At 44.0% G+C, this 12,193-nt stretch overlaps 1 protein-coding gene across 5 annotated transcripts in view; it reads left to right on the top strand.

The window, feature by feature from the left end:
- The window catches only part of NRG2 (neuregulin 2), a 313,668-nt gene that overhangs the window by 283,876 nt on the left and 17,599 nt on the right, over positions 1-12,193 (top strand). For all 5 annotated transcript variants that reach the window (XM_075131394.1, XM_048861434.2, XM_075131393.1 and 2 more), the window contains one exon: positions 9,202-9,304. In XM_075131394.1, coding sequence (XP_074987495.1) covers positions 9,202-9,304 — 103 coding nt within the window. The remainder of the gene's footprint in view (positions 1-9,201; positions 9,305-12,193) is intronic.

The following is a 12,193-nucleotide window of genomic DNA, read 5'->3' as shown; positions in this document are numbered from 1 at the left end:
AGGCTACCTTGCATAATGACTTAGCCACTCCCAGTCTCTATTTAAGCCTAAATTAATAGTATCCAATTTGCAAATGAATTCCAATTCAGCAGTTTCTCGCTGGAGTCTGGAATTGAAGTTTTTTTGTTTTAAGATAGCGACCTTCATGTCTGTGATTGCGTGACCAGAGAGATTGAAGTGTTCTCCGACTGGTTTATGAATGTTATAATTCTTGACATCTGATTTGTGTCCATTTATTCTTTTACGTAGAGACTGTCCAGTTTGACCAATGTACATGGCAGAGGGGCATTGCTGGCACATGATGGCATATATCACATTGGTGGATGTGCAGGTGAATGAGCCTCTGATAGTGTGGCTGATGTTATTAGGCCCTGTGATGGTGTCCCCTGAATAGATATGTGGGCACAATTGGCAACGGGCTTTGTTGCAAGGATAAGTTCCTGGGTTAGTGGTTCTGTTGTGTGGTATGTGGTTGTTGGTGAGTATTTGCTTCAGGTTGCGGGGCTGTCTGTAGGCAAGGACTGGCCTGTCTCCCAAGACTTGTGAGAGTGTTGGGTCATCCTTTAGGATAGGTTGTAGATCCTTAATAATGCGTTGGAGGGGTTTTAGTTGGGGGCTGAAGGTGACCGCTAGTGGCGTTCTGTTATTTTCTTTGTTAGGCCTGTCCTGTAGTAGGTAACTTCTGGGAACTCTTCTGGCTCTATCAATCTGTTTCTTTACTTCTGCAGGTGGGTATTGTAGTTGTAAGAAAGCTTGACAGAGATCTTGTAGGTGTTTGTCTCTGTCTGAGGGGTTGGAGCAAATGCGGTTGTATCGCAGAGCTTGGCTGTAGACGATGGATCGTGTGGTGTGGTCAGGGTGAAAGCTGGAGGCATGCAGGTAGGAATAGCGGTCAGTAGGTTTCCGGTATAGGGTGGTGTTTATGTGGCCATTGTTTATTAGCACTGTAGTGTCCAGGAAGTGGATCTCTTGTGTGGACTGGACCAGGCTGAGGTTGGTGGTGGGATGGAAATTGTTGAAATCATGGTGGAATTCCTCAAGGGCTTCTTTTCCATGGGTCCAGATGATGAAGATGTCATCAATATAGCGCAAGTAGAGTAGGGGCTTTAGGGGACGAGAGCTGAGGAAGCGTTGTTCTAAATCAGCCATAAAAATGTTGGCATACTGTGGGGCCATGCGGGTACCCATAGCAGTGCCGCTGATCTGAAGGTATACATTGTCCCCAAATGTGAAATAGTTATGGGTAAGGACAAAGTCACAAAGTTCAGCCACCAGGTTAGCCGTGACATTATCGGGGATAGTGTTCTTGACGGCTTGTAGTCCATCTTTGTGTGGAATGTTGGTGTAGAGGGCTTCTACATCCATAGTAGCCAGGAGACTGGGTGTGGCTAAGTCATTATGCAAGGTAGCCTGTTTCCTCTTGTTTTTTCCTACCCCCCCCCCCCAGATGTTCTGGTTTAACTTGGATTTAAACTTGGAGAGTGGTCAGTTTAGATGAGCTATTACCAGCAGGAGAGTGAGTTTGTGTGTGTATGGGGGTGGGGGGGATGTGAGAAAACCTGGATCTATGCAGGAAATAGCCCGACTTGATTATGTAAAGAGTTGTCACTTTGGATGGGCTATCACCAGCAGGAGAGTGAATTTGTGTGGGGGGGTGGAGGGTGAGAAAACCTGGATTTGTGCTGGAAATGGCCCACCTGTTGATCACTTTAGATAAGCTATTACCAGCAGGACAGTGGGGTGGGAGGAGGTATTGTTTCATATTCTCTGTGTGTATATAAAGTCTGCTGCAGTTTCCACGGTATACATCTGATGAAGTGAGCTGTAGCTCACGAAAGCTCATGCTCAAATAAATTGGTTAGTCTCTAAGGTGCCACAAGTACTCCTTTTCTTTTTAGGGACTTAGATGCTTTTGAAAATTTTACCATTCGATAATTTTAGGAACAGGAAAACCCCATTTGGCGAAACACATGGCTCCTTTCTAGATGATCATAATCCCACTTTTTTGTCCTGCATCCCCCTTAACTCTCTCTCCAGAAGTACAGTGCAGGGGTCTCTTGAGTTCACATTTTGTGCTGCAGTCATCTTCCCTTGTACTGCGTCCCCTCTCATTTGTTTTCTGTGTGTGGCATAGTTCTGGCAGAGTTCTCTATTTACTCTCTAATTTTTATATTGCCATTTGGTTTTAAAACACTTACTCAGTGTGCAAAACCATAAAGAGCCAAGGCCCACCCTCCTTATTCAGGGCTATGCCATGTTTTTGTATTGAAGGAGCTGGCATAAAAATGAATGGCATCATATTGCCCCAAGTTCTTACTCAGTCAGAACTCCCAGTGCAGTTTTGGTTGGTAAAGACAGCAGGATTTGGCCTGGTGACTATGCTGATGCCTCTTGGCAAACCTCTCTCACATTCCTCCAGGGGTCATATTCTTCTCACAGTTGCACCCATGTAACCACTTTGGCTTCAGTGGGGTTATGCGTGGGTAACTGAGAGCAGAATTTGGTTTAAATTTCCAGTAAAAGCTACCTCCATTCTGTAAACATTTCCTTTATCGCTTCCTGCAGATCCCTGAGACCTGCTATTGCCTTGTGTTGTATCATTTCTAGGTGAATGCCTTCCTTTGTGCAATATGGTGCCCAGCTGTGCACACAGAGATCCACAGGGGATCTGATAAGTGCCCTGAACTGTTTTTCTCTCTGCTTATATATCTTTAGTCCAGATTCAGTGCAGCCAGAGAGATATGTTAGCTCAGTATAGCAGAGAGTAGACCTACGTGGTTAAGACACTTTAATTCCATTTGATGGGCTCACTGGGGCATGAGCCACACACCTCTGGGGTCCGGGGGCTAAAGTTTTCTCTCAGCTATCTGGTGCAAATCACTAGACACTAGAATAATGAGAGTGGGCTTTGTCTCCTGGGGACCCAAATCCTTTCTTCCCCAGGGTCCAGTCCTGGGTGCTCCCAACTCCCACTGGTTTGAATAGAAATGGTGGAGCTGGGTATCTTGCACGAGAGGGTCAGCACCCATTAAGATTGGGCTCCAAGTGCAAAGGGGTTTGGTGGTTTCAGCACATCCCCCAATGGATATTTGTCCACCTTTCCAAACTGCCACAACACTGAGCAGAATTCGGCACAGGTAGTAGCCTCTGCTCCAGAGTAGGCCAGAAGCAGCCTGCCAGGACTGAGTCACATCCTCCCAGCAGGCAATTCTGTGCTACAGAAAGTGACTTGATTTTGGAGAAGGAATTATAGAGAAACTGGTGCTGCTATTACAAATACACTTTTAAATAACATTTAGAATTGAGGATTTTTGACATCCCTTTTTAGTTTACTTCTGTCTTGTTTTCTTTGTCCATTCCAAGTGTCATTATTAGGCAATAAACATTACTATGCTGGATCTTTAGCTGTCTTCTCTACTTCATCCATTCTTCACTGTCCATGTGTTTGCTATAGTACCCATGGCTGGAACTGTGACTGTGTCTGAATTACTTGACATTAAATGATTTATCCATAATGTCATTGTTTTAGAATGATGATGAGGACTATTATTTATTATTCGTATGGCATCATAGGTGTGCATGGCACTTTAGAGACAAAAATTGACTGGCCCTACCACAAAGATCTTATAATACAAATTAAACATAAAATTGTTGTATATTTTTACATTATTTTCTTTCTGTCACTGTCCCAGTGAGTTTATGTAACATGAAGGGATTATGTTATCAGCCATCAATTTAATGAGACTTCATGGAACCAACCTAGATTATTTTCAACAGTCATGCATTGAATTGTGCTGCACAGTGGGGGTGGGATTTGATCCAGAGGAAAAAGGGTTGCAGTATAGATGAAAGCTGTGGGGAAAAAACTAACTCATTTTGTAGATTTGCCTCTCCCACCACTATCCCTCCTTTTTACCATTAAATAAAAGGCAGGGTTTGCATCTGAAAAAATTAACATTTTTTCAGCAAAAATTGTGAATAGTGAAAATTCTCTATGAAAATATCATTTTCCCTGGTCTCAAGGTAGAATCGGATCACTTCTCCCTTCCTTCCCATCTGCTATGAACAAATATGTTCACCCAGCAGAAAAAAATCTTGAACAGATTCATCCACAAGCAATAAAAATCACATCTAGCTGCTTTGGCAAATTTGTATTAAATCTCTCAAAACGCAGGCTCGGCCTTTACACATGCAATACTCCACATCAGTGATCAAATGGAGAACAGATTGCTTGCTGTTTGTATGGAATTCATAACACCAACTGTGAAAAAGAGACTGTCAGAACTTTCTGAGCTGCTACCAAAAGTATCTTGTTAAGCCAGCCATGATTTTTTAGATCTGACTAAAATCTAAATGAATTTGCTGTTTATATATTCCAGGAAAAACTGTTTTTTTCAAAATTAAATGCTAAAAATGTGATTACGTCAACTAAAATTGGTTCACAAAATCCACCGAAGGGAGGTTCATGTTGCATTTCTGAGACTGGGGCAGCCGGTCCTGACAGCTCAAAAGAGTAATGTTTCCTATTTGTGAGGTGAGCAATGCCTGAGGCCTGTGGAGCACTGCTCACCTCAGCAAAATAAAATCATGCTTCTTGCCTATTTTAGCTATCCCTGTTGTTTTTATGCTGGTGCCACCAGTTGTGACAGTATAGTAGCTCCTCCTTCATCATTAGTCACACTGGAGTTATAGACACTGACAATGAAAATCTCCCAATCTTTGGTCCCCTCCAGTCAGGTCATGGCCCCTCTTGTATTTCTCAAGTTTGATGGCTTCCCAAGGTGGAATGTATATTTTCATTAATGATTCCAACCACAACATGATTGACCTGGAGAACTTGGAACATTTGACCAAGTGAAAGGGGCTATACTGATGAAATCCAGGCGTGTAAAGGTGCGGCTTTCCCTTTCCATGCTTCTACCAGAACAGAATATGCACAGTATTCCCCATCAGGCAAAAATACAGGGAAGGGGAAAGCAAAAAAGCTGAGCTAAACAACCCAAAAAACTCCAAATGTGAGTTCTTCCCAAAAGAGGACATATGATGATTTGACGTAATGGGGAGGCCAGAGAACATCAGATCAGACCGCATGCTCCAACAACAAATCGTCTGCATGAGTCTGCATCACAACTGAAAAAAAATCACCTCTGTGCAGAGTCAGCACAGGACCTCAGCACCATTTAGGTCCCACCTTAACCCCTTAGAGCTAGTGCAGAAGGTTTGGGCTGGCCTTCTGCACAGGGGTAAATTTTATCCCAGTTGAGGAGGAACTTGATTAACTGCTTCTCAGAGGACATGCTACCCTAACCCAGTATCGGCCAAGGAAAGCACATGGAGGCACCAAAGCTTGGGAGATTCTTGATGTCATCGTCTCTAATGAATGTTGAAGGAAGATGCCTGTAGTGGTGGCACTAGGATGCAGAAAGGACAGAATAGGTAAGAAATTCTCTATTCCTGTCATCTGTAATAATGACTATGCTAAAAGTCTCCTCTCTTGCCTGCAGTGTGAATATCTGTGTGTGCTGCATTCATTCCCTCCCCAGAACCCGTGTGCAGTTCAGCGGAAGTTTGACATGCAGGACATGTGCAGCCTGCATCATAGAGGTTCACAGTGCAGAGCAGAGTGACTGGAGATTCCCCCCCGCCCCTTTTTGGATCACTGCTTTAGAACAAATGTTCACAGTGTGCAAAATGAAAAATTTCTGATTTATTTTTGCACGTTGATAAAAAGAAACAAAACCAGGTGGATTTTGACACTCTCTGGCTTCTCAAGTAACTACTGCTGTTTTTCTCCTATTTAGACCCTCAGAAAGAGAATCATTTTTTCTATATTAGATACTTCCAAAACTGGTGGGCTAAGACAGGCTCAAATCCCAAATTATTTTCTCTTTGCTTTTTATAAAATACTTTTTATCCTAATACCAAGGCATGACTCTAGCATTCCTAGCACCTGATGCCATTCTTACTTTCCTTCTGGTTTTACCTCCTATACCTTTGCAGTTGCTGGGGAATACCAAGTATAGTGTAGTGAGGACACTTAGTGTCTCCTGGTGGAACATTCCACCCTAGCAACTTCAGCAGGGTTTTTCTTGCCTAATTTCTATGAGAAATTTTCTAGAGAATGCTAATTAAGGGACAAACCCCAACAACCCAGAATGCTGTATAAATAATACATGCTACTGGGACATATTGACTTATTCATGGTACAAGTCTTTTTTTGGTTCTTTCTCCCATCGGGTTCACAAGATGATATAATGGACCAAATTCTTCTCTCAGTTATCCAGTTAGAAATCCAGTTACTCCATTGATTTCAGTGGATCTGCACCCAAGTAACTGAGGGCAGACCTTGGCCTACTGTATTCATACAAGAAGAATAAATGCCCCTAGCCATGTGATTGGTTGAGGATATTTGGGTTGAACTGATGTGAGGCAGTCTGAATCTTAGCTTTTCCCCTGACTCCATTCTGAACAGTTTTACGGACCTGATCAGTTTGGATAAATTACTTCTCTCTAAAGTGTACTGTTAATCTGTTGCAAGTGACTGATTTCATTGGCGCTGAAAAGTCTTCCATTACAAATAACTATGTATCTCTCCTGCTTGTTACAGCCATATCTTAATAGAAACAACAGATCACTGGTGAAGTTCAGTTTAATTTCACAAGTGTATGTGAATTGTACAGTGTGGTTGAGACCGTGCAGTGTCCCATGATACAACTCATTCCTGGAACACAATTGCCAAGAGGATTAACATCTGTGTTACTGTCTGGGTTGAAAAATTAATTAGATTACTTCCCAGCATTTCTTTTAAAAAATCCATTGCTGTTATAGGTTTCTGGATTTTCAATACTCTGTCCCCTCCCTGTCTTCCAACCACCTCTCCTCCATGCCCACCCAACCTTTGATTATTTGAAAGTTTTTCCTTTCAGCACCTGTATGCTTTTGTGTATCAGACGTTGTGGTTTCTGGAATAACTCTAGGGCCCAGAGCATGCAGTTGTTGCAAGAAAAAAAGTAGTCCTCAGTCCAACAGGGAGAGTAGAGATATGCTGGACCTTGTGATGGGGCCATCAAAGGATCAGTGTATATATGTGTGAGAATGGGTGTGACAATCGGAGTCCAGACACCCCAAAGAGAGGACAGAGGTTCTGAACCCCAAAGAATAAGCAATTGAATCAACTGGTTGTATCTGATGTTACTGTGTATAAAAATGGATTGTGTCAGGTCTTTTATGAAAGCCTGTAATGTTCTGGCAGTATTCTGTAATATTTTTATCCCCACCAGGTCTCTGTTGTGTGTGGAGTGTGTGTGGCAAAGTGAACTGAAAGCTGGGGACTGGTTTCACTCCATTGGGGGTGACGAACTAGAGGTGGAAAATCCAAGTGTTGGGTAGTTAAGAACTTGGGGGACACAGATTTGGGCGAACTTGGCACTGGAAGGGCTGTTGAGGTCACCCTGCCAGGGGTTACTAGGTCGGTGGAAGCCAGGGTGAAAACTTACGCTCATAGGCTGGCTACTGGTGTCAGAGCTCTGAGCCATGGCAGCCTAGTGTTAGGCCCCCCAGGTTACAGGGCAGGTGGTGACAGAACTCCTTACTGGTCTGGGTGGTGCCCAAAACATTGCAGTGGCATAGCTGGCAGGATTTGAATCTGTGTGGAGAATCTCCCAGCAGCCAGCCTACAAGCATAAAGGTGACCTCAACATCCCCTTCCAGTCCCAAGTCCCACCAAATTCAATCTCAGGCTCTACATGTCTGTAATAGCTAAATTCCCTTTTCTAATACAAATTACCTATTGCCACTGAACAGTTTCCAAGCATGCTCTCTGTCCAAGACGTGCACTTCACTTCGATGCTGGTCCTGAGTTTTTGGGTGTCCTTCACTTCAAAAGCCCTCTCTTTTAAGGGTTTGCAGTTTTTTTGTCTTTCTCTCAGACTGTGGTGATTCATGGAGGAGAAATTCCTTCTCTCCTAGGCAGGGTCTACATTAAAAAATTAAGTGGACCCAGCTATGTAGCTCAGAGGTGTGAAAAATCCACACCCCAAGCTACGTAGTTAAGCTGACCTAGACCCCAGTGTAGACAGCGGTAGGTCAATGCAAGAATTCTTCCATTGACCTAGTTACCACACCTTGGGAAGGTGGGTTAGCTACAGTGACCGGAGAACCCCTCCCATTATTGCTAGGGTGACCAGATAGCAAGTGTGAAAAATCAGGATGCAGGTGGGAGGTAATAGGCACCTATATAAGACAAACCCCCAAATATCGGGAATGTCCCTATAAAATTGGGACATCTGGTCACCCTCGTCATTGCAGGGGGTAGTTACACTGAAGCACTACAGCTGTCCCACTGTAGTGGTTTAATGTAGACTTAGCAGTTTTCCAAGACTGGGGTTTGGTGTTTTTTTTAATTTTAAGTTGCTTCAGTGTTTTCCCTCCATGCTAATGATCCACCATTGTCTCTTCCTGGCTGTACAATGGATGGGTACTTGAAGTAAGTTCTGTGTAAACAACTGGTTTAGGAGGAGCCGTCCCTGTTCTGTGCTTGACTAGTATACTCATGACCAGAACTACAATTTCTAGATACATAATTACATACATTTCTAATCCCATTCTGTCTATGTATCTCCTAAGAACCATCAAGTTAGAACATTACAAGCTTTCATAAAAGACCTGACTTGGCATATTTGTATACACAATAACATTCTATACAACCAGTTGGTTCAGCTGCTTATTCTTTGGGGTTCAGACCCTCCGTTCTCCCCTTGGAGTGTCTGGACCCTGATTGTCTCAGTGGGTATGGTCAGGGTCCTGTTTATTGGATTACCAAGGCACCTGGGGAATCTGCTGGAAAGGAAAGAGAAGAGTTGTGAGGCTATTAGAGATCATGACTAGAGGTCACAGAGCTGTTATGGGGAGGAGAGGGGACAATGATAAGTTTGCTGGGGTGCACAAGGGAGGCATTACTGAGCAGAAGGAGGAAACCAAGAGAAGAGGAGGAGAGAATGGTAGGAGATTTCAATGTGTTTGGGGAGGTTTGGGATAATCATCCAAGCCTTTGGGTGCTTATCAGAACTGGACCACGGAACACTTTGAGATCTGCTGATGACTAGTCTACATCGGTTGGATTCTGGTGCTATTTGTGTGTTCAGAACACATTATTTTCACTGGAGTACATTTTTAATTAGTATATTTTTCTAACCTTTGCAGAAGCTGAAGAGCTCTATCAGAAGAGAGTTTTAACCATCACTGGGATCTGCGTTGCATTGCTTGTGGTTGGAATAGTATGTGTGGTCGCTTACTGTAAAACCAAGTGAGTACCGGCAAACAAGTCAAATCTAACAGCAATATTCAAGCTTTGGGTTCACGCTTCTAACTATGGCACTTATTGACTAAGATAATACTCAAAGGAGATGCTGTACTGTGCTTCTCACTTACACCAGAGAAAATGCAAGGTCTAATAGGGCAGGGGAGTGGAAATCAAAACTCTCTCTATGCCTGACCCTGGGTAGAGCTCATAGGTGTACCAGATTGTGCAGAAATTCTGCATTTCAGCTGAATCAACCCCATTTTGCTAAGTCAGGCAATGTCCTGTGGATGAGAGAAGAAGACTCCCTGTAGCATTGGGAAAAATCCATTATGCTGGAACCTAGGTGACCGTGACTTCTGGTCTCATCTCCGCTGATGATTGGTTATATTTCAGTGAATTTCATAACAATTACTGTTGAGCAAGGCTTCATAAGCTTTCCTAGAAGACAATCAAATATAATTCCCTTCATTTTACAAATAAGTTAACTGAGAGATTGCATGAGGTCATTGCAGGCAAAATTGGGACTAGAACACAGGTCTCTAATATGCAAACCCAAGTCTCATTCAAAACCACATTCCCTTGCCTAATTAAAATGTCAGATCTATGTGCCTGGCTGGCCTTCTCTAACCAACCATCGCTCTAACCACTAGCCATACTTCTCTCCCAGAGCCAGCAACAGAACCCAGCATTCCTGATTCCCAGCATTCTGCTGCTGTCTAGAAAATGGCTGTACAACCTGTTAAAAAGTGTGTGTTCACCTCGGTCCCCCTTCAGTTGCTGCTCCTCACAGAATATAACAGTCACTCCTTTAGCTCAGGTGTAGAGGTCTGAGGGTCCTGGGATCAGACCTCATTGACAGCCCACATAGTGAGTTCTCTTGGTTGCATGCAGCTGAAAGTTGAAGCTATAGGCTGGAAGCTGAACCTAGACAAATTCAGACGGGAAGCGAGGTGTAAAATGTTACCAGTGAGGGTAATCAACCATTGGAACAATTGACCAAGGGTCATGGAGTATTCTCCATCATTGTCAATTTTTAAATCCAGAATGGATATTTTTATAAAAGATCTGCTCTAGGAATTATTTTGGGGAAGTTCTCTGGCCTGTGTTATGTAGACAGTTGGACTAAGATGACCACCATGGTCCATTCTGGAATCTACAAAACTGTGAATTTTCTTTTTAAAAACTACTAGTTTATTTAATTCACAGAGGGAGGAAACATCTTTAAAAAAGGGTTTCACCATTATAACCTGTCTGTTATGGTGTGACGTGCAACAAAACCCAGATGTTCCACATTGCGACCATTTGTCACACATTGGCTTGTATTGCATAGTGGTAGGCTTGAAGGCTGAGAGTTATCACTTCGACTCTGATTTGCTGTGAGGTCGCCATAAGGAACTCACGTAACTTCTCCGTACCTTAGTTTTTTGCCATCTGAAAATGGGGACAATAATACCTCTCTGCCATGCAGGAGGTGTGTGAGGCTTAATCAGATTGAGAGTCTCAGCCAAAAGGACAAAACAATCTTATTATTAATACAGATATTCACTTGATTACTGAAGGTTTCAAACACACGTCTCTCATTTGCCAAGGTAGAAATAATGGAACAAACCCTGAAGTCCTAAGTCAGTTTTCACGGCATCTCCACTGTGGAAAAACTCCTACCCCCCATGAATGTGCATGGGTCAGAGGGAAATGGGAACATGTCCCTGCTGATCTGTTGCACCGACTGGGTTAGCCGGGCCTGGGCAGTGGGGGAATCAGCTGTGCCCAGACATGCATCCTGATGATCTTCCTGCGTTGGTGCATCCCCATACCATGCCTTCCTGTGGGCCATGCCTTAAAGGCATATGTGGCTCTGGCCCTCTGTAAAGGCTTCAGAAGTTAGCTCAGGGGTGTTACACTTAGAATTTTGACCATGTTTCTCCCAGCTGTGGTGTTGGCCCAGGATATGCAGTGGAGACAAGCTTCTGCGACTCAGGCAGCACAAAGAGAACCCCACGCTAAGCTATGGACAGAGTCTATCCCTGCCCAGGTCTGTAAGGAGTTTTGGCTCCTAATCTGATTTTAGTGGAAGTTAGGAGCCTAAATACCTTTGAGGATCTGGACCTGAGAGAATAAGGCAAAGGTATCCATCTGCTGAATCTCCAGGAGCAAAGTGCAGGTCTCTCCCCAGCAATCTCATGCCAGGGGTGACAGCTTGTCAGAACATTCTTTTCCACACATCTGGGTTCACAGCAGTATTGTGGCTACCTGCTTGAAATGCTTTTCAGTACAGAGCACAGCGCCAACCCATTTCACTCTGGGGGCCGGAGGAAGAAATGGGGGCAGGGGATTGAGTATTTTGCTTTTATACTAGTTTATCCCACAGTATTTCCTCCATTAGTTTCTGCTAAATGGATGCTAGAAGGTGGAGGCTCTGTTCCAAAACCATGCTGCAGGGGTTAATCCAGGCAAGCAGACAGCTGCCTTCTGTAGACCAGCACCTGGTCACTGTACATCCAGTATCACCTTGCTGTGGAGCAGCCACCGGGCTGCACTTCACCGTGCTGACTCATCAGACACTTCCGCAACGCTTGTTCTTCTAGACCTCGTCTACACGGGCAAAAATAGGACCCATCGATCACCAGCACTGGAGCTCCAGGGGTGAGAGATGGAGCGTAGACAGGAGACAGTAAGTTCCTGAGCCGCCCTGTCTTCATCTCAGTTTCTACCGTGCTGCCATTGGTGGAACTGCATCAGAAGGCACCCAGAGTGAATTCCAGGTCCTGTTTTTGCCAGCATAGATACAGCCTGCTCACCTGGAGAGACAGCGCTCAGTCCATATCTAAACATGGGCTTTTCACATTGGCCTTGTCTTCACTGACAACATTGCCCTCCATTAGTGGGAGCAAT

The sequence above is a fragment of the Caretta caretta genome, chromosome 8 (genome assembly GCF_965140235.1).
Source record: "Caretta caretta isolate rCarCar2 chromosome 8, rCarCar1.hap1, whole genome shotgun sequence".
Lineage (NCBI taxonomy): Eukaryota > Metazoa > Chordata > Testudines > Cheloniidae > Caretta > Caretta caretta.
The sequence above is the reverse complement of the archived record's forward strand: the minus strand, read 5'-3'. Positions and strand labels throughout refer to the sequence as shown.